The 26,305-nt window shown below is 44.8% G+C and overlaps 1 protein-coding gene and 1 long non-coding RNA gene across 5 annotated transcripts in view; one reads left to right on the forward strand and one right to left on the reverse strand.

The window, feature by feature from the left end:
• LOC107970779 (uncharacterized) overlaps positions 1-4,003 on the reverse strand; it is a 30,134-nt gene extending 26,131 nt beyond the window's left edge. Inside the window, exon 1 of the long non-coding RNA XR_001713651.3 lies at positions 3,869-4,003. This is a non-coding gene — a long non-coding RNA (uncharacterized LOC107970779). The remainder of the gene's footprint in view (positions 1-3,868) is intronic.
• IL20RB (interleukin 20 receptor subunit beta) overlaps positions 1-26,305 on the forward strand; it is a 46,827-nt gene that overhangs the window by 14,078 nt on the left and 6,444 nt on the right. For 2 of the 4 annotated variants that reach the window (XM_009446533.4, XM_016942005.3), the window contains exons 2-6: positions 2,148-2,409; positions 3,966-4,156; positions 11,119-11,243; positions 13,614-13,764; positions 17,088-17,230. In XM_009446533.4, coding sequence (XP_009444808.1) covers positions 2,336-2,409; positions 3,966-4,156; positions 11,119-11,243; positions 13,614-13,764; positions 17,088-17,230 — 684 coding nt within the window. In that variant the 5' untranslated portion in view covers positions 2,148-2,335. The remainder of the gene's footprint in view (positions 1-2,147; positions 2,410-3,965; positions 4,157-11,118; positions 11,244-13,613; positions 13,765-17,087; positions 17,231-26,305) is intronic. The other 2 variants (XM_001154958.6, XM_063806256.1) reach the window with 1 other exon arrangement.

Consider the following 26,305-nt stretch of genomic DNA (forward strand, 5'->3'; position numbering starts at 1 on the left):
TTTGAGATGGAGTCTTGCTCTCTCACCCAGGCTAGAGTGCAATGGCTTGATCTCGGCTCACTGCAACCTCCGTCTCCCAGGTTCAAGCAAGTCTCCTGCCTCAGCCTCCCAAGTAGCTGGGATTACAGGCGCGTGCCACCACACCCAGCTAATTTTTCTATTTTTAGTAGAGACTGGGTTTCACCATGTTGGTCAGGCTGGTCTCGAACTCCTGACCTCAGCTGATCCGCCTGCCTCGGCCTCCCAAAGTGCTGGGATTATGGTGTGAGCCACCGCACCTGGCCTGTTTTGTCTTGTTTTTCATAATGAATGGATGTGGGTTTGGAAATCTTTTTCTGTGTCAATTGATATGATTTATGATTTTATTCTTTAGTTTATCGACATGGTAAATTACATTAACTGATTTTCAAATGTTGAACCAGCCCTGCATACCTAGAACAAATCCCACTTGGTTATGGTATATAGTTCTTTTTGTACATTATTGAATTTGGATTGCTATATTTTGTTGAAGATTTTTGTCTAAGTTCATGAGATATATTTTTATGTAGTTTATGTATATATTTTCCTCATCTGATTTTGGTATCATGGTAATACTGGCCTCATAAAGTAAGCTGGAAACTGTTCTTTCCTATTCTATGTTTTAGAGGAAATTGCATTTTGTTGATGTTGTCATCTTTAAATGTTTGGTAGAATTTTCCATTAAAACCATCTGTGCCTGGAGATTTCATTTTTGAGAGCTTTAAAGTTATATAATTAAATTATATTAATTAATAAATTGATTTGTTGACATAATTTAATTATGTAATTAAATTAGTTATATAAAATGTAGCTTTGTATTTATATAGGTTTATATTCCCCAAATAGCTGGCTAGAGAATTTTTTTAAAACTTTACCAGAGGAAGGTGTCAGAGGGGACCATTCTTTGTCCTCCTGTACCACTCTACCCCTTTTCCTTTCCATCCCTTGGGTGATTTCAAGCTTAGGGGTGGGTGGGGGTCAGGAAGACTGCCTTGTGGGTGCTCCAGGTGTTTCCCCACAGAACAGACCATGGATGCTGAGGGTGAGATGGAGGTGCATCACTAGGGCCCTACATTAGAGAAAGGGCAGGGAAACCAGGTGGGGTGTCCCCAGCAGCCTTCCATCCCTTTGTGGTCACAGGGCTTGATAACAAACAGCAGGTGCCAATCTGGAGATAGGCACAGAGATGAAAAGTCCCAAATGAGGACTCCAGCCCCACCCCCACTATGCTGTAGATGCTATCACTGCACTGTAACAGCAAAGGGAGGCAGGTGTTGGGCATTTAAAGAGGAACATAGCAGAGAGTTCAGACTGTACCTTTGGGTGACATGTGAGGATGAAGTTTTTGGCTTTGTGACTGCCCAAAGTCCTCATGAGCAGGTTCAGCTTCATAGGCCTCTTTCATTCTCTACAAATCATAGTCCCACTGTGTGCATACTCTGGGAACACTGTGTCTGGGCACACTCTGGGCATACTTGTGTCCCAGACTGGCTCAGGGGCCTGCAGTCTTTCCGGGGTGGACTCACAGAGCTGGCTTGGTGTCCCACTTGAATGGACTCTCTCCACAGCAGATCTGAGCCTGTACTTCCCACCTGGCAACTGATGCCCCATTTGGCCTTGTTGAGGGACATGAAACGATTGCTTTGGCATCTGAGGATGGCAGTAGCAGGAGAGGGAGGTGATGAGAATGTTGCAGTAGTCTGCATGGGTTTTCCATGAATGATTAAGAGGCTCACGTTTATGCAACTTGCTTAAAGCCACATAGTAAGTGGCAGAGTCACTGGATCCTAGCCAGTCTAACAGAAGAGTCATAAATAATGTGACTCAGTTTTCTCATTTGTACAATGGAAAAACTAATGGTCTTTACCTCCCAGTATGGTCATGAGAATTCAATAAGACAGTCACGTAACAATCCAGCACATGGTCTAGATAGAACATGGTAAGTATTAGATAAATATTAGTCATTATTATTATTAATATTGATATGTCATTTATCAACAAAGTCAGAATTATAATGGTGGTACCCAAAATTTAGCGTTAACCTAAGCATGATAAAATTAGAGTTGTTTCTGGTTTATAAACATGTGAGGCTTTTTTTTTTTGAGACAGAGTCTCATTCTGTTGTCTAGGCTGGAGTGCAGTGGTGCAATCTCAGCTTACTGCAACCTCCGCCGGTGAGGCCCTTCATTAGACACTAATTTGAAGCTATGGCATTCCCCCACTATGAGCCCACCTGTCAGCCAGGCTATCTGCCTTGATCCTAGATGAAGTGGCCATTCTGCCTGCCCCTCAGAACCTCTCTGTACTCTCAACCAACATGAAGCATCTCTTGATGTGGAGCCCAGTGATCGCACCTGGAGAAACAGTGTACTATTCTGTCGAATACCAGGGGTGAGTTTTTTCTTTTTTTTTCTTTTAATAGTTCTTCTCCCTTAAGCAGAAGTTGGTTCCTGAAGGCATAGCCCTTCCTCCTGAGCCCAAGGTGGCTTTTTGAGACCAGGGATAGATTATCCCCAAAGATCTACCCCCTCTGTCTGCATAGGCATTGAAAGAGTTGAAGAAGCAAGGGAAATTGTTCTGTGGATTTGACAGTGAACTCTCTGGGAAGATGAATGTGCATAACACATTTTGGTGGAGTTATTTTAAAAAGTGAATCAACTGTCCAATGGGTTTGACTCTGACTTGAGATGGATAAATCACTGGAGACTCAGATCCTTTAAGGGTGGAGGAGTCCTCACTTTTCCTGACTATAAGCTTATACCTAGAGCCAAAACGAACTACAATCCTAAAGGTCAGCTGGCCCTGGGGCTGAGCAGGCTCTAGTCTTCTCCAGGTGTTCAGGTGCTTGCAGCTATTGAAGAGTGATAAGGACACAGAAATTGCTCCATATATTTCATTAACAATGAATACAGACTGAACACCTACATGTGTAGACATTCTTCTAGGCTCAGGGATACAGTTGACAAGGTTTCTGGATTTTGAGAGCTTACATCTAGAGGAGGATACAGATGATAAATATACTAGGCCAGCATTCTCTAGTATGGTAGCCACCAGCCACAGCTGGCTATTTAAATTAAATTAAATTAAAATGTCTGTTTCCTGCCACACTAGTCACATTTTAGGTGTTCAATAGCCACATGTGGCCAGTGGTTACCATATTGAACAACATTGATTTAGAATATTTGCATCATCACAGAAAGTTTATTTTTGGAAAGCACTGCTCTAGGGAATTTTGGATAGTAATCAGTGCTAGGAGGAAGCTAAAAGGCTGATGCCATAGAGAGTTGACACTGAGGCTCCTTTATATTAGATGGCCTGGGATGGCCTCTCTGAGGAGGTGATATTTATGCCATATCTGAAGGACAAGAGGAGCCAGCCATGCGAACAGCAGGGGCAGAGCGTTTGAGATGGAGTGAACAGTTAGTCAAAGGTCCTAAGGCAAAAAGTGCTCAGCATTTTGGAGAAATGACCAATGTGGCAAGAATATCACGCTTAGGAGCAGAGTGAGAGAGAAGGCCAAAGCATCTTGTAAGACCACTGGCAAGAGTTTGGATCCCATTCTAAGTCCTGTAGGAAGCCATTAAGGAGAGAAACGTCACAATCTGCTGAGTGGTGAATGGTTTTGAGAATGGCAGGTGTGCAAGCTGGGAGATCACAGCAAGGCAAGGAATGACAGTGGCTGAGATTAGGGTGATGACCCTGGAGATGAAGAGATAAAAGAGATCCAGACACATTGATGTTTATGCCTAGCTTTCCCTATCTGGCAATAAAAGGAGTAAGGGAGGATGGATGGTTGGTAGGGAGGAGAGTGGAGGAGCTAGGATAATGAGAAAGTACTTATTTTACTTACCTGTACAAAGTAGGTGAACGAAGGCAGTTACTTGCAACCATAACTGAGCCTGTGTCAGAGGGGCTGGTGTAACTCTGTGCCCTCCTCTCTTTGACAGGGAGTACGAGAGCCTGTACACGAGCCACATCTGGATCCCCAGCAGCTGGTGCTCACTCACTGAAGGTCCTGAGTGTGATGTCACTGATGACATCACGGCCACTGTGCCATACAACCTTCGTGTCAGGGCCACATTGGGCTCACAGACCTCAGCCTGGAGCATCCTGAAGCATCCCTTTAATAGAAACTCAAGTAAGGCACTTCTCTCCTTACACTCCCACCCCAACCAGCCCCTCCTTTAGGAACCATGTTCACCTAAACTTTCTAGACTCTTTTTAGCATCAGAATAGTCCTGCAAAGCCAGAGTATTGTGAACACAAACAACCCTTACTGGTATATTTGAAAAATTGCCAACTGCTTTCTACATGCTGCTCTCTGTCATGCCCTTTGACTACGCAAGTCATTCCTGACTGTCTGTGTCAGGGTGTGCAGGTGTTGGGGATGCTGACATTGGGAACCTGGAAGGAAAGCTGCTCTGGAAGTGAAGAGGTGGCACCAGGACTGCTGCTCCCTACTCTGATTGTGCCTCCATAAATCTTACACTGCCTCCCACTTGAGGCCTCATTAACTGCATATTTACTGCCCACGTAAGCAGCTTTGTTGTGCAAGAGGATTTATACACTTAACAGAGCCACCAGAAAATTGCCCTTCTGTAATGACTTCTGTGGGAAATAAATAACTTTTCTTTTGGAGTAGTACCTGGAAAAGGATTGAGAAAGAAGTAATGGAGGAATCCAGATAGGTGGCCAAATATGGCTGAGTACAAGCACTGGTCATTGTATAAAAGGACATGTGTGTTTGCGGAACAGGAGAGGCAAGGGCTGATGGGCAGGGGGTAGGGAAGCAGTTGATCAGGTGGTGAAGGGCTTTGACACGAAGCTTGACCAAGTCAGTAGAGGGTAGCCAATGAAAGAGGAGAGGATCTAGACCAGGTCTATCTCTTTTTTTTTTTTTTGATACGGAGTCTCACTCTGTCACCCAGGTTGGTGTGCAGTGGCGTGATCTCAGCTCACTGCAACCTCTGTCTCCTGGGTTCAAGTGATTCTCCTGCCTCAGCCTCCTGAGTAGCTGGGACTACAGGCGTGCACCACCATGCCTGGCTAATTTTTGTATTTTTAGTAGAGACAGGGTTTCACTATGTTTTCCAGGCTGGTCTGGAACTCCTGACCTCAAGTCATCTGCCCACTTCGGCCTCCCAAAGTGCTGGGATTACAGGCATGAGCCATGGCGCCCGGCCGACCAGGTCTATCTTACAAAGCAACACTCTGGCTGCTGTGTGGAAAGTGAACCAGAGTAGGGCAAGCCTGCAGGACAGGGGAAGAATGAGGAGGGGGTTGTAATACTCCTACTGATCCCAAGAGTTTGGAAGGGGATGGGAAGGAGATGATGAATCCAAGAAACATGGCTGATTTAGAAAGGACAGAGCTTAGGAATCAAGTTTGTGGGGACAGAAAAGGGAAAGATAATGATGGTATTCAGCTGTCAAATGGAATTGGTGAGAACACCAGCTAAGGCAAATAACCCAGGGGGAAACAACTGGTCTTGAAGAATAGGAGACACCCCCGGCTTTGAGACTGAGATTTCTACAAGATGTCATCTTGTGGATGTCTGACTGGCAGCTGGAAATCAGTCCCTGAGGCTTAGAAAGCTCAAAGGCAGATACATAACACAAAGTGGTTTTGTTTGTTTGTTTGCTTTGTTTTTGAGGTGGGGTCTTGCTCTTTTGTCCAGGCTGGAGTGCAGTGGTGCCAACACAGCTCACTGCAGCCTTGCCCTCCTGGGCTCAAGCGATCCTCCTGCCTCAGGCCCCCAAGAAGCTGGGACTACAGGCACATGCCACCATGCCTGACTAATTTTTTTGTATTTTTGGTAGAGATGGGGTTTCACCATGTTGCCCAGGCTGGTCTCGGACTCCTGAGCTTAAGTGATCCTCTTGCCTCAGCCTCACGAAGTGCTGGGATTATAGGAATGAGCCATCGCACAGGGCCATCACAAAGTTAACAGCTAAAGGCTTGGAAGTAGACGAGACTGTTTAGGGACAAGACACTGAAGACAAAGAGAGGACAAGGTCCTGGAAAACCTCAGACTTTAAAATGTGGATGGAGGGAAGGGCACCAGGGTAGAGGATCATGGAAGGGAGAATAGAACAGCTCCTGAGAGGCTGGAGGAAGCCCCTGGATGGGCCCTTGAGAAAGTAACTTCATGGAGTGGAAAGGATGACCATCTGGCTGCTGGAGTGGAGGATTGCATGGAGGTAGGAAGGAGCAAGGAATGGGTGGGAATGTAACCAGTTTAGAGCTGCAGGAAAGGCAAGATAAGGGTCTTCTTTGGTCTCTGTTTTCGTGATGTGGCAGAAGAGCTTCTGTTGTGAATGATGGTGGAAGAAGGTATGGGGCAGAATTTGCAGCATTCGGATGAGTCAAAATTTACTGAGGAATGTATGATATTAGGTGGAAATTAGGAGGGTTTAGAAGAAGAGGAGCCCAAGCTGAAGAGCAGAGGAGGGAAGGGATGGGGCAGGAATAGGACCATTGGAATGGGATACCAAAAGGAATTTTGGTGCAGATTGTGGGCTCCTTTGCCCAGGCCTCCTTCCCAGGCACCAGGACTGGAATGGAATGGAATGGAGTGACTTCATGGAATGGAGAGGATGATCATCTGGCTGAATTTGGTCCAAGAGGAGTTGGTTGAAGTGGCAGGATCTGGGGGAGATTAAGGGGCCCTGTAGGGCACTGCAAAACTGCCACTACCTGCAGTGCCCAGGCAGCATTCAGCACCACCTCCCTCTGGCTCCTAAGAGCATGGGGATCCAGCCAAGACCATTGCTGGGGGCTGGCAGCTGTTGCTGGAAAGCAGGCATGGGTCACATAAAGATAAGGGAGTGCCTACAAAACTATGTGGGTGGGGATGTGCTGTAAAACCTTGTACTTACGAAGGCCTGTATAAACAGGAAAAGAGCTTGCTGCAGGGGCAGCTGAGGAACAGGAGTCTGTACTTGCATCAGAAGATGGAAGATACGGTTCTATGATATCCAAGCAAATAGGCTGGGATGGCGTCATGATCTCTTAAGGGCATTAAGTTTGTCCTCTTCCATTTGAAAAAGGCCACTCAGACTTCTCCCCAGGAATGTGAAAAATCTTGATTTAAGGCTCTCCTGAAAAGGATCCCTACTGTCTCTCTCTCTCTTTTTTTTTTTTGAGATGGAGTTCCGCTCTTGTTGCCCAGGCTGGAGTGTAATGGCATGATCTTAGCTCACTGCAACCTCCATCTCCTGGGTTCTAGCGTTTCTCCTGCCTCAGCCTCCCAAGTAGCTGGGATTACAGGAATGTGCCACCATGCTTGGCTAATTTTGTATTTTTAGTATTTTTAGTAGAGACAGTGTTTCACTATGTTGGCCAGGCTGGTCTCGAACTCCTGACCTCAGGTGATCCGCCCACCTCAGCCTCCCAAAATGCTGGGATTACAGGTGTGAGCCGCTACGCCTGGCTGAGGGTCCCCACTCTTAAAGGGAAACTTTATTGAGAGCAGAGGTTTTTAACTTTGCACATTTGAGTCACAGGGGAGCTTTAGAATCAGTTATGCCTGGGGCTCTTCCCCAGAGAGTCTGGTTTAAATGATCTGCATGCATCTTATTCACTGGGAGTTTAAAATTCTCCCCAGATTATTTTCATGTACAGCCAGGGTTGAGATCCACTAGCAAAGAGGCTAAACACCCCACACAAGGGAGGTAGAAATGTAGAAAGAAATGGGCTCAAATTCTGTAGATTAACTCTGTGACTCTGGGCATGTCACTTAATCTCTCTGTAAAACAGGAACAATGTTAGGCTGGGCATGGTGGCTCACGCCTGTAATCCCAGCACTTTGGGAGGCCAAAGCCAGTGGATCACGAGGTCAGGAGATCAAGACCATCCTGGCTAACACAGTGAAACCCCGTCGCCTGTAGTCCCAGCTACTCCGGAGGCTGAGGCAGGAGAATGGTGTGAACCTGGGAGGCGGAGCTTGCAGTGAGCCAAGATCGGGCCACTGCACTCCAGCCTGGGCGACAGAGCGAGACTCCATCTCAAATAAATAAATAAATAAATAAATAAATAAATAAATAAATAAAAATAAAACAGGAACAATGTTTACCTTCTAAAGCTTCCTGGGCAGATTAAATGAGATAAGCATGCAGAAGGCATAGGACAGAGGTTCCTGCCCCAACGCTGTCAAACAACTCTTCTCTGAACTGAAACTTCAGATTATTTTCTCTAATTCTGGTCTCAATAAAGATGGAGATCAGAAGACCCAATTCTAATGACATCTGACAGAAAAGTTGAGGAGTCAAATATCTGTTTCCCTTCTGAAGGTGTTTCAGAGGTAGTGCTAGTGGTGCTATGTGGTCATATGAACCTCAGGACTGAGTGTGTTTTGCACAGTTGGCCCTGACTTCCCAAGTCCTCCTGACCCCTGTCCAGGTAGCTCTTCAACAAGCAGGCATAAACACTTCTCTGATGAGGGAGGCGACGGGGAAAGGCTTTGTTCTCTGAAAACTCCCTGTAGGAACTGCCTTTCTTCTGAGTGTCCACTTGTGTCCGGAATTGGTGGGTTCTTGATCTCACTGACTTCAAGAATGAAGCCGCAGACCCTCGCGGTGAGTGTTACAGCTCTTAAGGCGGCGCGTCTGGAGTTGTTCGTTCCTCCTGGTGGGCTCGTGGTCTGGCTGGCTTCAGGAGTGAAGCTGCAGACCTTTGCGGTGAGTGTTACAGCTCATAAAAGCAGTGTGGACCCAAAGAGTGAGCAGTAGCAAGATTTATTGCAAAGAGCGAAAGAACAAAGCTTCCACAGTGTGGAAGGGGACCCGAGCAGGTTGCCACTGCTGGCTCGGGCAGCCTGCTTTTATTCTCTTATCTGGCCCCACCCACGTCCTGCTGATTGGTAGAGCCCAGTGGTCTGTTTTGACAGGGCGCCGATTCGTGCGTTTACAATCCCTGAGCTAGACACAAAGGTTCTCCACGTCCCCACCAGATTAGTTAGATACAGAGTATAGACACAAAGGTTCTCCAAGGCCCCACCAGAGCAGCTAGATACAGAGTGTCGATTGGTGCACTCACAAACCCTGAGCTAGTAGACACAGGGTGCTGATTGGTGTGTTTACAAACTTGAGCTAGAGACAGAGTGCCCATTGGTGTATTTACGATCCCTGAGCTAGACATAAAGATTCTCCAAGGCCCCACCAGACTCAGGAGGCCAGCTGGCTTCACCCAGTGGATCCCGCACCGGGGCTGCCGGTGGAGCTGCCTGCCAGTCCTGCGCCCTGCGTCCGCACTCCTCAGCCCTTGGGTGGTCGATGGGACTGGTCGCCGTGGAGCAGGGGGCGGCACTCATCGGGGAGGCTTGGGCCGCACAGGAGCCCATGGAAGGGGTGGGAGGCTCAGGCACGGCGGGCTGCAGGTCCCGAGCCACGCCCCACGGGAAGGCAGCTAAGGCCCGGTGAGAAATCTAGCACGGTGCCGGTGGGCTGGCACTGCTGGGGGACCCAGTACACCCTCCGCAGCCGCTGGCCCGGGTGCTAAGCCCCTCATTGCCGGGGCCGGCAGGGCCGGCCGGCTGCTCCGAGTGCGGAGCCCACCAAGCCCACGCCCACCCGGAACTCCAGCTGGCCCGCAAGCGCCGCGTGCAGCCCCGGTTCCAGCTCGCGCCTCTCCCTCCACACCTCCCTGCAAGGTGAGGGAGTCGGCTCCGGTCTTGGCCAGCCCAGAAAGGGGCTCCCGCAGTGCAGCGGTGGGCTGAAGGGCTCCTCAAGTGCCGCCAAAGTGGGAGCCCAGGCAGAGGACGCGCCCAGAGTGAGCGAGGGCTGTGAGGACTGCCAGCATGCTGTCACCTCTCACACTGACCCCAGGGAAGGCAGATTTAGCCCAGAACATGCCCCATCCCTTTCCAATCCAAGACCAATGATCAGGGTGGCCCTTCTGGTCCTGCAGTATCTGGGTCTGAAAGGCAAGTGTAACTCCATCACCAGTAACCAGGGTGTAGAGACTATCTGTGTGGGCCCTTCTGTTCTTGGTCTGCTGATGGGAAGGTATCCACAAGGGCTGTGGGCCTCTCTGCTGGGGACCTTGCAATATGGAAGATGATGTTTGTACTTATGCTGTAATTTCTAGAGTTGATTATTGGAATCTGTAAAAAGCCTGTGGGCTGGGCACATTGGCTCACTCCTGTAATCCCAGCACTTTGGGAGCTCGAGGTGGGCGAACTGCTTGAGTCTAGGAATTAGAGACCAGCCTGGGCAATGTGGTGAAGTCCCATCTCTACAAAAAATACAAAAAACATTAGCTGAGTGCGGTGATGTGTGCCTGTAGCTCCAGCTACTTGGGAGGCTAAGGTGGGAGGATTACCTGAGCCTGAGAGTTCGAGGCTGCAGTGAGCCATGATAGTGCCACTATACACTCCAGCTTGGGTGACAGAGTGAGACCCTGTCTGAAAAAAAAAGAAACAAGAAAAAAAAAGCCGGTGACTTGCCAGCTGAGAACTGGGCTGAGAATAGAATGGCCAACCCTATTCACAGGCTGCTCATCTGCTGATATGTGAAAGTTATCAGTAGCCAGTACATGCCACAGATCTGTGTGAGCTGTGGGAATGCACATGGCCCTGCCAGGTATGCTCATTCCTAAGGGGCAAAGACTGGGCCTGGCTCTTCAGTATAGACCTGAGCTCACATAGGCATTTGGCAAGCATTAAAATATAGCATCTGCTCACTTAGATGAGCCAAAGTGAGGAGCAATTTCTGCTGAAAAAGTGGTGACAGGAGGGGCATGGATCATAAAATTTTAAAAGAGCAAGAGATAATGTTTACTGGAGTTTTTAATCACTTTTCTTGTGTATATGTGCCTCCTGGAGAAGGAACAGTGGACTTTATTAAAGGATTAAAAAAGAAGAGAATTACAGCATTTGTCATTTGTTTCTTCATTTATTCATCACTCAAAAAGCATTTACTGAGCACCTGCTGCATACAGGAGAGTATTTGTGTACATGTTTCCATGAGCTTGAAGCTACAGCAGACTCCCTTCCTCTCCTACAGAGACTGACATATTTCCATACATGACCCGGTCATTGTGTTCCAGGGAAATCAACCCTGTCTGGGGCTGGCTTTGACTCTCCTGTTGTCTTGCCAACAGCCATCCTTACCCGACCTGGGATGGAGATCACCAAAGATGGCTTCCACCTGGTTATTGAGCTGGAGGACCTGGGGCCCCAGTTTGAGTTCCTTGTGGCCTACTGGAGGAGGGAGCCTGGTGCCGAGGTGAGACTCCAGCCTTGGCCTTTGGGTCAGGCTTCGGGAAAGAAGGCACAGATTTCTGAGGGTGAGCAAGGGAAGGCTGCCCCTGCTCACTGGGTGGCCTGGGGATGAGCAGTCCTGGGTGAAGTGTGCAAAAGATGAGTATGCTGACCACCCCATCAGCCTCTTCTCCAAAGAACTTCCTTGGTCCATTCAATCATGCCTTGGCTGGGAGCATTTCCAGGCCAGATCTGCTGAAGTGTGGGGCTGCCCCCTTACCCTAAACTCTAACATAGTTGGACCACAATATCTTTTCAATGCCTTTTTTCTCCCTCATCAGCTCATCTCCTCAGCCACTTAGGGGCAGCAATCAGGATTTGTAGATCAACAGGATGATTTCAAAAGCACACAAGGCTGGTACAAACCTCCTGAGGGTGTGTGTCTTGGCAGGGTGAAGAGGTAGAGGCAGGGATCCAGGAGTTGGCTTATGAGTAAACCCATCTAACTATGAGCAGGTGGGCCATGCAGAATGCTCAGGTGGGGTGCTGCCCTCCCCATGGGAAGGGTGCTACAGCCTGGGATGGGTGGGAGGCCAGCCCTCACAGAGGGAATAGCCAGACAAGCAGCAGCAGTATGAGGAGTGGAGCACGAGCAGGAACTAGGGGACACTCAGACCTGTGGAGCCTCTGTCCAAGCATATGATGACAAAGCTTAGAGGCCCACTCCAGGCAGCACAAGCAAAGATAGGCTTTATCACAAGGACTAATACGGTGCAATAAGGAGCTCTCACAGATCTATAAACAGCTGGCAGAGGGCCAGGCTACAGCCTCACTTACCCAGGGCCCTTGCTCCCCTCTGGTGGGTCCCTGCTCTTGCACACTTTCTATGGCCCTTTCCTAGCTTATTCCAGGCTGTGATCCCTCATCAATGCTTCCTACTCATGCCTATGATGTGCCCCCAGCCTCTCGAGGCCTCTCAGGCCTGACTTCTCCTCACTGTGTCCTCTCTCCTTTGTCCCTGCTTCTAGCTCTCGGTATTCAGTTTCCCAAGACCAAATCCTCAGAAGAAGAATCCAATTGGTCTTGCTCGTCTTATCAGGCCAAGCTTCAGGGGTTGCTGGTAGCCAGCTCGCCTCTGATTGGACTCTTCTCAGGCCAAGGGTACCCTTGATCTTATAGCAGTATCTGGACTAAGAGCACATGCCTCACCACCCATTCAAAGAGGGCTGTAGGTTGGGTAGCTTCCCGTGAAAGGTGGTGTGGGCAGGTACAACACTGGGTTTCGGTATTTACCCCTGCTAGGCAAGAGCCCACGGTAGGATATGGCATTGCCAGCCAGGCAGATGGAGTAGTGTTGGGGACAGGGCAGAGCCTGTGCAGGAGGAAGCATGCAGCTCCCTCAGATTCGCTGGGATGGAGCCCACTACCCACCCTTGGTAACTGGCAGGGCCAGGGCTAAGAGGGGAGCATGTACCCTGAGTCATCTAGGCTTGGTCCAGGCAAGCCTCCACAGGATCAGATGCAGAGCACAGCCTCAGGGAGGGGCATGGAGGTGGAAGGGTGAACAGACGGATGGACAGATGGGTGGATGAGTGAGGAGGTGCTGCCCGTGGCTCCACTGCACTGATTCCTTGGCAGCAGTGGCCATGCCAAGCCCCTGCTCAAGTCAGGGTCTCTGCACAAATGTTACCCTATCAGAGAAGCCTTCTCTAACCACTCTGTTTAAGATGGTGCCTCCTCGTTACCATCTCTTTGCTCTGCTTTTTCCTTCACAGTCCTTGTCACCACCGGATGTGTATTTTTTTATAGTCTGTTTCACCCCATGTAAGCCCCATGAGAGCAAGGACTTTGTCCATTTTGTTCAATGCTAGGTCCCTGTGCTTAGAGCAGTGCCTAGCACATAGTAGGTACTTAATAAATATGATTGAATGAATGAGTGCCTGAATGAATGTATGCGTGAGAGGGAACATTCTGTGTGCATCCGGAAAGGAAGTATCTGCAACTTTCCTTCCCTGGCACTTTTTGCCCTTTCCAGTCCTGCTGCCTTCTGGGAATAACTGCTTTCTTTTTATCTTTTATTTTTTGAGACAGAGTCTCGCTCTGTCGCCCAAGCTGGAGTGCAGTGGCACGATCTCGGATCACTGCAACTTCTGCCTCCTGGGTTCAAGTGATTCTCCTGCCTCAGCCTCCTGAGTAGCTGGGATTACAGGCACCCGCCACCATGCCTGGCTAATTTTTTATTTGTAGTAGAGATGGGGTGTTTCACCATGTTGGTCAGGCTGGTCTTGAACTCCTGACCTCAGGTGATCCGCCCGCCTCAGCCTCCCAAAGTGCTGGGATTATAGGCGTGAGCCACCGCACTTGGCCAATAACTGTGTTTTCTGGTCTGTCAAAGGAACATGTCAAAATGGTGAGGAGTGGGGGTATTCCAGTGCACCTGGAAACCATGGAGCCAGGGGCTGCATACTGTGTGAAGGCCCAGACATTCGTGAAGGCCATTGGGAGGTACAGCGCCTTCAGCCAGACAGAATGTGTGGAGGTGCAAGGTAAGGATGGCCTTTCTGTCCCTGGAGCCCTGCACAGGTGATAGCCCCTCCTGGCATATCTCAGAGGCCTGCTGGGTTCCTTTGGTTCTGAGTTTTTCCTTGATTTCACTGACCTCCCTCATGGACTGGGTGGGTTCCCATGGTGAAATTATGTTTGTGAATCTGATTCCCCTAGAGGCAGGAGTCCACCCTGGGGCTGGGTGGGGTTACGAGCAGCTGTCTGAAACACTTTCCCCCTTAAAGCTTCCTAGGCCTGGGGGCCAGGTGTTGCAAGACTGGTTTGCCAGATGGTTACTGCCTGTGAATCAGAGTGGGCTGCAGGAGAGGCAGCCACAGGCTTCAGAGGGTCAGACCTTGGAAGGAGGTGCTACGTTGTATAACACCACAGCCTTCTTCATCTGGAAGGGACCTTATGGAAAGCCTAGAGAATCCTCTTGTTTGAATTACTCTTTTCCCTTGAATATTTTAAGGTCAGAAAACCTACAATGTTTAAAAACCCTTTGAAAAGAAGCAAAACCAAACAAGAGCCTACATCCCATGATCTGTCACTCAAACATCACTAGTTACATTTTTGTGTATAGCCTTTTAGTCTTTAAAAAAAGAACTATTTTTTTAAAAAGACGAATTATTATCTTAATTATGTAGTATATTTATTTATTTATTTTTCTTTCTAAAAAAATTTATTTTGTTTCATATGTAGAGACAAGGTCTTGCTCTGTTGCCTGGGCCTTGGCCTCCAAAGAGCTGAGATTACAGGTGTGAGCCACCATGCTCAGCTCATTTAGGGCATCATCCTTCAGTCATTGCCATGTGTAGGCACATGCTGTAGTCCTATAACATATACATTTTGTGCCTGCTTTTTCACAAATATCATATCCATAACATTTTTCATGCAGATTTCCTGATTACTATTTTATGCTACTTTATAAAATCATACAAGTCAAGCTTGCTTAACAATCCAAACAACACCAAAGCATATAAAGTAAGAGGAGGGCCAGGCATGGTGACTTACACCTGTAATCCCAGCACTTTGGGAGGCTGAGGCAGAAGGATTGCTTGAGCCCAGGAGTTCAACACCAGCCTGGGCAACATAGCGAGACCTCGTCTCATTTTAATAAATAAATAAAGAGGTGAGTGTGCCCCATTCTCCTGCACATCACTCAGGAGGTTTCCGTTGGTGAGTCTGGCGTTTAATCTTCCAGGCGTTGTCTGTGTGGTACCAATGCTCACACACATAGATGGGATGATATTCTACCTACTACTCTGTACTTGGCTTGTCTTCACTCAGTAGTATATTGTGAACATCTTTTCATGTCAATACATATGGATCTACCTCATTCTTTTTTATTATACTTTAAGTTCTAGGGTACATGTGCACAAAGTGCAGGTTTGTTACATAGGTATACATGTGCCATGTTGGTTTCCTGCACCATTAACTCGTCATTTACATTAGGTATATCTCCTAATGCTATCCCTCCCCCAACCCCCACCCCATGACCGGCCCCAGTGTGTTATGTTCCCCGCTGTTTGTCCAAGTGTTCTCATTGTTCAGTTCCCACCTATGAGTGAGAACATGCAGTGTATGGTTTTCTGTTCTCGCGATAGTTTGCTCAGAATGATGGTTCTCCCTCATTTTTAAAGAGCCAGGTGTGGTGGCTCATGCCTGTAATCCTGGCACTTTGGGGGGCTGAGACAGGTGGATCACCTGAGGTCAGAAATTTGAGACCAGCCTGACCATTGTGATGAAACCCTGTCTCTACTAAAAATACAAAAATTAGCCAGGCATGGTGGTGCACGTCTGTAATCCCAGCTACTGGAAAGGCTGAGGCATGAAAATCGCTTGAACCCAGGAGGCAGAGGTTGCAGTGAGCCGAGATTGCGCCACTGCACTCCAGCCTGGGTGACAGAGCAAGACTGTCTCAAAAAAAAAAAAATGTATATGTCAATATATGTAAATGAAAGGCTGTTGCTCTAGTTCAGATGTTGCTAAGAACTGACTTATGTATATAGTTGTTTCCTTCCTTGGAATTAGTTTTTGGAATTAAAATTTCAGGAGTTGGGGAGAAGTGAGGATATGGGCACGAAAAAAACAGAAAGAATGAATAAGACCTACTATTTGATAGCACAATAGGATGACTATAGTCAACAGTAACCTAATTGTATATTTTAACATAACTTAAAGAGTGTAATTGTATTGTTTGTAACTCAAATGATAAATGTTTGAGGGGATGGCTACCTATTCTCCATGATGTGCTTATTTCACATTGCATGCCTGTATCAAAACATCTCATGTACCCCATAAATATATACACCTACTATATACCTACAAAAATTAAAAATAAAAAATTGTAGGAGTGGATGAAAGGGTATGAACACTGGTGTATCTCTTGATGCATACCACCAAAATATTTTCCAAAATCATTGAAACAATGTACAGTGCCCCCAGCCACAAGTCCACCAGCTTCTCCAGTCTCATTGACTGGGCTACCCTTCACATTGCAGGTGAGTAGCCTGGCCCAGAGAGGCTAATGGAGTTGCTCAAGGTTACATAGAACTGAGAGATGGGAAAATAACCTGTCCCCTCTTCTGCATCTCCAGATGCTCAGATCGGGCCTTTTCTGCTACAATTATTTGGTAGAATGACTGTGAGCTTTGGAGCCAGTCCTACCTGGGTAACCTGGGGTAGCTCACTTAACCATTCTGAGCATAGATCCCTCTTCTATAAAAGCAGGGATACTCACACTCATTGTGAAGAACAAGCAACCACACGTCCAGCCCCCAGCATAGTTCTGGAAGGCAGTAGTAGCCCTAGCCTACAAAATAGGGGCTTGATATATTGTAATTATTTTCTGACTGTTTTCTGAACAATTTCCTCCATAACATGAATCAATGCCAAGAGTGAATTGTGAAACACACTTTGTTTTCAGTTACCGCCCAGCCCCATTCTGTGCTGTTCTCTTTCAATACCTCCCCCTCATCCTGCCCAGGGCTTGGCACTCTGCCTTCCTCCTGGCAGTGGTGCCAAGGTACGTGCTAACACAGCAATTGGCTTAACACATGATACTCCTCCCTTTTGTGTCACAAGGAAAAGATTTTAATCTTCCCTGGGGCTTTCTGGAAACCATGCCTTCATCTGGATTCTAGAAAAATGCTTTTAATGGTGGTAATTTTGGTCACTAGGGCACACATCAAATCTCAGGATTCTGTTATCTGCCGTCTTAGCCAATGTGCAGAGTCAACTCCAGGAAACTGGGGGAGGCTCAGGATTGAAGTTTTAATCTTTGCTGCTGTTTTCTAAGCCTGTTTTTATCTTTTGTTTCCAGGAGAGGCCATTCCCCTGGTACTGGCCCTGTTTGCCTTTGTTGGCTTCATGCTGATCCTTGTGGTCGTGCCACTGTTCGTCTGGAAAATGGGCCGGCTGCTCCAGTACTCCTGTTGCCCCGTGGTGGTCCTCCCAGACACCTTGGTAATAGAGTAGTTCTTTATTCCTTTCAGTATAACACTGACCAGATGTAGTTTGGGCCTTAGCTGGGCATGGGCACATGTTTCCATGTTTCTATCATGAGATTATAGGCATCTGCACAGAGAGGGGAGAGGAATACTTATAAAATACTTCATTTCTAACTAGAGGTACTGGAAGAAATCTCCCTTCTCCACGGCGTGGTGACCTTCCTGAGGCAAGCCACTTCTGCTTTCTCCCAGGACCTGGGATGGCAAAGAGAGAAGATGTGTTGCCCAGCCCAGGATGCTCAGCATTGCAGGAGTCACTCATGGTCTTACCCTCCCAGACTGGCCTGCTGAGCATTCTTGGCCTCTTCCCACAATTGTAACAGCAACTACACCCAATAACATGTTCCAACCCAACTTATTCAATTCACGTGCCAAAAGCCTCATTGTTCTCAGAGTGAAGAAGATGTACATGGGAGGCATGGACTGTGCTTTGATTTTGGTGGGGTAGGGTGGGGTGAAGGGACAGCAACCTGGACCTTCATAGTGACTGCCTGAGTTAGGGGACCCTACCTGTATTCTCAGATCCTCATGAGGTCAGAATTCTTATCTTACTCCTGAGGGCCCTGGACCACAGGTCTGGGTCTCTCCAGTGGGTATAGGACCCATGCACCCATGCAATGGTAGGGGAAACACAAAAGCAGGCCTCCAACAGCTCCCCCATGTTCTCTGGCTGCCTCTCCAGATGTTTCCCGCCAACCCCCAGACCTCAACCACACAAAGCAGTGCAATAAAACAAAACAAAACAAAACAAAAACAACAAAAACAAAATCAAAAAGCCCCATCCCTGTCACCCTAGGGAATTCTCACAGTTCTCTCCTGGGAAGAGGGAGCCAGTGTCAGCTTCTGAAAAGCAACTAAAGCCAGAACTACCTGCAACTTATACATGCCCATAGCTCCTTATCAGCCTGGAGTCACTCTTTCTGAAAGGAGTCATCCTTGTGACATCTCTGTGGCCCTGCTTTCTCTCCCTAAACAGGAGGAATAATTCTCACTATAATTCAGTCTTCAGGACACCCCTCCACTCTGTTATCCTAATGCCAGATCTCCCTTCTTTCCCATACTTCCAGGTAGTCATAATGATGTTAGCTGATACTAGTACAGAGCTAAGTGCCAGATACTGTTCTAAGGCTTTATATTTATTGACTCATTTCTTTTCATAAAGCTTGGCAGTGTCCTTTTTATCAGTTCCCCCTCCATCCTTCTCTGAATCACAAATGGCTTACTGCTATGCATAAAGGCAATGGGATATATCATACCCTGGGAAACAGGGTGGGCCTTTATTACCCTTTAGCAAGAACGTGAGGGTCTCAAAGTACCTTGAAGCATAAAAGGATATGTATTCTGCAGTTATTGGGGAAGTGTTTTATATATATCAATTAGGTCAAAATGTTTCGTGGTATTGTTCAGATCATCTTTGTCATTTTTTTTTGTATAGTTGTTTTAATATTGAGAGTAGGATATCAAAATGCCACCGAGTGTGGGCATGTCTGTTTCTCTCTCTCTCTCTCTTTTTTTTCGAGACGGAGTTTCGCTATTGTCGCCCAGGCTGGAGTGCAGTGTCGCAATCTTGGCTCACTGCAACCTCCGCCTTCTGAGTTCAAGCAATTCTCCTGCCTCCTGAGTAACTGGGATTACAGACGCCTGCCACCACACCCATCTAATTTTTGTATTTTTAATAGAGACAGGAGTTTCACCATGTTGGCCAGGCTTGTCTCAAACTCCTGACCTCATGATCCACCCACCTTGGCTTCTCAAAGTGTTGGGATTATAGGTGTGAGCCACTGCACCTGGCCTGTTTCTCTCTTTATGTCAGATTTTCCTTAATGTATTTCGAGGCTCTGATTTAAGTGTATTCATATTTTGACATTTAAATGTATTCAGATTTTGTTATGATTTCCCAAGTAATGGAGTCTTTTATCATTATGATATGTTCTTCTTTACCTCTGGTAATATTCCTTAGTGTGATATCAGTATATCTTTTTTTTTTTTTTTGCTCACTGTTTGTATGGTATATCTTTTTTATTTTTTTACATATTTTTACTTTAAATCTATCTGTATATTTATATTTAAGGTGTGTCTCTTATAGACAGCATATAGTCAGTCTTTTCTGTTATAATTATTTTTTGGTATAAATCCATTCTGACAACCTCTGCCTTTAAATTGGTATTTTTAGTCCACTAACTTTTTTTTTTTTTGAGACGGAGTCCCGCCCTGTCACCCAGGCTGGAGTACAGTGGCATGATCTCGGCTCACTGCAACCTCCGCCTCCCGGGTTTAAGGAATCCTGACTCAGCCTCCTGAGTAGCTGGGACTACAGGTGCATGCCCCCACACCTGGCTAATTTTTGTATTTTAGTAGAGATGGGGTTTCACCATATTGATCAGGCTGGTCTTGAATTCCTGACCTCAGGTGATCCACCCGCCTTGGCCTCCCAAAGTGCTGGGATAACAGGTGTGAGCCACTGTGCCTGGCCTCCATTAACATTTAATATAATGATTGATATGGTTGAATTTAGGTCCATGATTTTATTTTCTGTTTTTTTTTTTTCCCCTCTGTTCTTTTTCTGCCTCTTTTTGGGTTAATTAAAAATTTTTTTTGAATTTCACTTTAGTGACTTTTTAGTTATTCTTCTTCACATTACTTTTTCATGGTTGTCCTAAGAGTTACAATATACATATTCTTAACTTTTCACAGTCTACTTAGAGTTAATATTATATCATTTCACATGAAATGTAAGAATTTTGGAATAATTTTTGCTTTATATAGTCATATATATTTTTAAGGTATTTAAAATAATCTTTTATATTTACCCACATATTTACCATTTCTGGAACTCTTTCTTCTTTTCTGAGATCTTTATTTCCATCTGGTGTGGGCTTCCTGTCATTTTATAAAACTTCTTGACTTTTTTAAATTATAGGTTTAGTAATGTAGATCTGCAGTGACAAATTCTCTTTGATTTTTTTAATCTGAAAATGTCTTTATTTTGCTTTCATTCTTGAAGGATATTTTTGCTGGATTCTTGGTTGACAATTTTTTCTTACTATATTTTCATTTTAAATATTAATTATAATATTTCAAAAATAATAACATTTTATTTTAATAGAGATGGCATCTTGCTATGTTGCCCAGGCTAGTCTGGAACTCCTGGGCTTAAACAATCCTCTTTCTCGGCCTCCCAAAGTGCTGGGATGACATGTGCGAGAGCCACTGCACCCAGCTCTTACTACTTTAAAAGTATTGTTTAATTGTCTTCTAGCTTACATTGTTTTTGATAAGAAAACATCCATGATTTTTTTAACATCATTCCCCTATGTGAAATGTGTTCTCTTTCTCTTGCTGGTTTTAAATTACCATTGGCTTTCACCAGTTAAATTATAACATGCCTAGATGGGGTTTGCATTATATTTATCTTGCTTATAGTATATTGAGCTTCTTGAATCTGTACATGTATATATTTTTAAGCTACAATTTGGAAAATTTTCAGCCTTTTTTTTTCTTTTTATTTTTTTAGAGACAGGGTCTCACTCTGCCACTCAGGCTGGAGTGCAGTGGCATGATCATGGCTCACTGCAGCCTCGACCTTCTGGGTTCAAGTGATCCTCCCACTTCAGCCTCTTGAGTGGTTGGGACTACAAGCATGTGACAGAGCAACCAGCTAATTTTTAAATTTTATGTAGAGACAGGGTCTTGCTATGTTGTCCAGGTTGGTCTTGAACTCCTGGCTCAAGCAATCCTGCTTTGGACTCCCAAAGTGCTGGGATTATAGGCATGAGCCACTGCACCTGGCCACAGCTAATTATTTTATTTTTTTGTAGTGATGGGGTTCTCCCTATGTTTCCCAGGCTGGTCTGGAACTCCTGGGCTCAAGTGGTATCCTTCCGCCTTGGCCTCCCGAAGTGTTGGGCTTAACAGATATGAGCCACTGCTCCCAGCCCATATTTCTTCAGGTATTTTTTGTTTTTTGTCTCGTTCTCTTCTCTCCTTCTGTGAGTCCAATCTTATTTATATTAGACCTTCAGATATTGTCTCCATAGATACCTGAGACTCCATTCATTTTTATAAAAAACTTCTTTTCCTCTTCTTTATTCTTCAGATTGAATAATTTTATTAACCTATCTTCTTGTTCACTGACTCTTCTGTTATCACCAGTCTGATTTTAGGCACGTCTAGTGAATTTTGTATTTAAATTTCAGATATTGTGTTTTTAAATTCTAGAATTTCCATTTGTTTCTTTTTTATAGTAAATATTCTCTGCTGAGATTTTCTATTTGGTCATTTATTATGAGAATATTTTCTTCTGTCTTTGAGCATCATTATAAATACCTTTGTCTGCTTTACTTTAAAATCTTTGCTAATTTCACCAGGTGGGTCATGTCAAGGTTGGCCTCTATTGATTGTTTTTTATTTGGTGTAGGTCACATTTTCCTATATTTTGTATGTCTAGTGATTTTGGATTATAGTCTGGATATTGCCAACAATATGTTATAGAGATTTTGGATTCAGTTATGTTCCTCTGAAAACTATTGATTTTTTTTGTTTGTTTATTTGCTTTAGTAAGCAGTTAGTTTAGAAGAAAGACTCAACTTTGGTCTCCTATGCAGTAGGCAGTTGATATCTATTAGACTGTTTAGCCTTAGACAGACTGGTAGGAGCTTTCCCCACACCTGTACCTCACACAGTTCAAAGGTCAATCAGATATTTGGGCAGAATTTATGTACAGAATTGCAGCTCCCCTTTTCTGCCTCTCTCCTTTTTGGGATTTTTCCTCTTACTTTCTAACTTCTGTGTTTGCACCAGTCTCTGTTTTTTGGCTTTTCAAAAACAGTAAGACTATGGCACCAAGTGGGACCTGCCTTTAGGCAAGGAGCTGTGAAAAATGGGAAACTCACCCAGTGACATTCCTTCTTCCAAGCATGAACTTTTAGTTGCTCTACCATGATTTAAGGAATCTGTTTTTAATATTTGGGTCAGTTTTAAAAGTTGTAATCTGAGGAGTGTTGGTCTGATTGGTGCTCTCCTGACATAAGTGGAAGTAGAAACCTGCATAAAAGAGGAATCCCTTGACCTAATCCAAAGCGATGGTAATGGTAAGGAGCATTTCTGGCTGAGGCATATCAATAGCTCTTCTTTCTCATACGTGGTGAAAAGCTCAGCCTTCCTCAGCTGGGCTCCCTCAGGTGGTCTTCTGTTGTGATTTCTCTCTGAACTCTGCTGCACATGCTTACTCTTACAGGCAACTACACTCTTAACACTCTCTCTTATGTTTTCTTTACTAGTTCTATCAGGGGGCCAGAAGAGTTTTTCTCTCTACCTCAAGATCAGGGGAATGAAGATCTTCCCACGACCCAGTGCCTTGTTAGTGAGGAACAGGGTAAAGAGACAGGGAAAGAACCATGTAAAGGGTTAATAACTTACAGGATTTCAGGTACACAAGAAGAGTCCTCAACAGCTAAGATCTCCTAGGAATCCTGATGTATCATGAGCCACACCCTAAAATCAGCTTTTGGAGAAAACGAAATAGCTTAGATGAGACCAGAGACTGGAAGATTCTGTGACAGTATGACCAATTTCATCCATGGCAGATAGACGTCACTACCCTTGACTACCTTTTGCTTCCCTGTTCTCTGTTACCATTCTTCCTACATCATTCTGATGTCTGTTCCTACGTGCATTCCCTTCCGTAAGGCTTTTAACTTTTATTCTTACTTCACGCTAAGATTTTTAAAGTGGACAAATTCTCTGAGTCTATGCATTTCCCCACAGTGCTGTGTGAGAAGCAGATCACTAGCGTCCATTGAATCCCGCACAAATTCTTGAGCTGTGAATCAATACTGCCACCTCCCCTCTCTCCGCTATGACTTTAGCATAGCCTAGCTGCATTTCTACATGTGTGTTACTTACAGATACTACCCCAAACTATTAAAAAGTGATTTCTAGCCATCCTTGCAAAGTCAACTCATCTTTCCAACTAAACCATGGAAAATTACCAATCAGAAATCCTTGACAATTCTTCAAAAGGGTCTACTGAGTTTGTGTTTAATTTATCTGTATAGACGAAACATTTCATGTCTACGTCTAAAATTTTATAGTAGGTGATGGTTGCACTCTGAAATATGACATTAAGAATTTTTTCCATTAAAGTTTATATCACCAAGTAATAATCTTTTATTATTATTATTATTATACTTTAAGTTCTAGGGTACATGTGCACAACCTGCAGGTTTGAAACATAGGTATACATGTGCCATGGTGGTTTGCTGCACCCATCAACTCATCATTTACACTAGGTATTTCTCCTAATGCTATCCCTCCCCCAAGTCCACCTCCTGACAGGCCCCGGTGTGTGATGTTCCCTGCACTGTGTCCAAGTGATCTCATCGTTCAATTCCCACCTATGAGTGAGAACATGCGGTGTTTGGTTTTCCGTCCTTGTGATAGTTTGCTGAGAATGATGGTTTCCAGCTTCATCCATGTCCCTGCAAAGGACATGAACTTGTCCTTTTTTATGGCTGCATAGTATTCCATGGTATGTATGTGCCACATTTTCTTAATCCAGTCTATCATTGATGGACATTTGGGTTGGTTCCAAGTCTTTGCTATTGTGAGTAGTGCCACAATAAACATATGTGTGCATGTGTCTTTATAGTAGCATGATTTATAATCCTTTGGGTATCTACCAGGTAATGGGATTGCTGGGTCAAATGGTAATTCTATTTCTAGATCCTTGAGGAATCGCCACACTGTCTTCCACAATGGTTGAACTAATTTACACTCCCACCAACAGTGTAAAAGTGTTCCTATTTCTCCATATCCTCTCTAGCATATGTTGTATCCTGACTTTTTAATGATTGCCATTCTAACTGGCATGAGATGGTATCTCATTGTGGTTTTGATTTGCATTTCTCTGATGACCAGTGATGATGAGCATTTTTTCATGTGTCTGTTGGCTGCATAAATGTCTCCTTTTGAGAAGTGTCTGTTCATATCCTTTGCCCACTTTTTGATGGTTTTTTTTTTTCTTGTAAATTTGTTTGAGTTCTTTGTAGATTCTGGATATTAGTCCTTTGTCAGATGGGTAGATTGCAAAATTTTTCTCCCATTCTGTAGGTTGCCTGTTCACTCTGATGGTAGTTTCTTCTGCTGTGCAGAAGCTCTTTAGGTTAATTATATCCCATTTGTCTATTTTGGCTTTTGTTGCCATTGCTTTTGGTGTTTTAGTCATGAAGTCCTTGTCCATGCCTATGTCCTGAATGGTATTGCCTAGGTTTTCTTCTAGGACTTTTATGGCTTTAGGTCTAACATTTAAGTCTTTAATCCATCTTGAATTAATTTTTGTATAAGATGTAAGGAAGGGATCCAGTTTCAGCTTTCTACATATGGCTAGCCAATTTTCCCAGCACCATTTATTAAATAGGGAATCCTTTCCCCATTTCTTGTTTTTGTCAGGTTCATCAAAGATCAGATGATTGTAGATGTGTGGTGTTATATCTGAGGTCTCTGTTCTGTTCCATTTGTCTATATCTCTGTTTTGGTACCAGTACCATGCTGTTTTGGTTACTGTAGCCTTGTAGTACAGTTTGAAGTCAGATAGTGTGATGCCTCCAGCTTTGTTCTTTTGGCTTAGGATTCTCTTGGCAATGCGGGCTCTTTTTTGGTTCCATATGAATTTTAAAGTAATTTCTTCCAATTCTGTGAAGAAAGTTATTGGTAGCTTGATGGGGATGGCATTGAATCTATAAATTACTTTGGGCAGTATGGCCATTTTCACGATATTGATTCTTCCTATCTACGAGCATGGAATATTATTCCATTTGTTTGTGTCCTCTTTTATTTCGTTGAGCAGTGATTTGTAGTGCTCCTTGAAGAGGTCCTTCACATCCCTTGTAAGTTGGATTCCTAGGTATTTTATTCTCTTTGTAGCAATGGTGAATGGGAGTTCACTCATTATTTGGCTCTCTGTTAACGGTGTATAGGAATGCTTGTGAGTTTTGCACATCGATTTTGTATCCTGAGGCTTTGCTGAAGTTGCTTATCAGCTTAAGGAGATTTTGGGCTGAGACGTTGGGGTTTTCTAAATATACAATCATGTCATCTGCAAACAGGAACAATTTGACTTCCTCATTTCCTAATTGAGTACCCTTTATTTCCTTCTCTTGCCTGATTGGCCTGGCCAGAACTTCCAACACTATGTTGAATAGGAGTGGTGAGAGAGGGCATCCTTGTCTTGTGCTGGTTTTTAAAAGGAATGCTTCCAGTTTTTGCCCATTCAGTATGATATTGGGTGTGGGTTTGTCATAAATAGCTCTTATTATTTTGAGATACGTTCCATCAGTACCTAGTTTATTGAGAGTTTTTAGCATGAAGGGCTGTTGAATTTTGTCAAGGGCCTTTTCTGCATCTATTGAGATAATGGTGTGGTTTTTGTCTTTGGTTCTGTTTATGTGATGGATTATGTTTATTGATTTGTGTATGTTGAATCAGCCTTGCATCCCAGGGATGAAGCTGAGTTGATCGTGGTGGATAAGCTTTTTGATGTGCTGCTGGATTTGGTTTGCCAGTATTTTATTGAGAATTTTTGCATTGATGTTCCTCAGGGATATTGGTCTAAAATTCTCTTTTTTGTGTGTGTGTCTCTGCCAGGCTTTGATATCAGGATGATGCTGGCCTCATAAAATGAGTTAGGGAGGAATTCCCTCCTTTTCTATTGGTTGGAATAGTTTCAGAAGGAATAGTACCAGCTCCTCTTTGTACCTCTGGTAGAATTCGGCTGTGAATTCGTCTGGTCCTGCACTTTTTTTGGTTGTTAGGCTATTAATTATTGCCTCAATTTCAGAGCCTGTTATTGATCTATTCAGAGATTCAACTTCTTCCTGGTTTAGTCTTGGGAGGGTGTATGTGTCCAGGAATTTATCCATTTCTTCTAGATTTTCTAGTTTATTTGCGTAGAGGTGTTTATAGTATTCTCTGATGGTAGTTTGTATTTCTGTGGGATCGGTGGTGATATCCCCTTTATCATTTTTTGTTGCAT

The sequence above is a fragment of the Pan troglodytes genome, chromosome 2 (assembly GCF_028858775.2).
Source record: "Pan troglodytes isolate AG18354 chromosome 2, NHGRI_mPanTro3-v2.0_pri, whole genome shotgun sequence".
Taxonomy (NCBI): Eukaryota; Metazoa; Chordata; class Mammalia; order Primates; family Hominidae; genus Pan; species Pan troglodytes.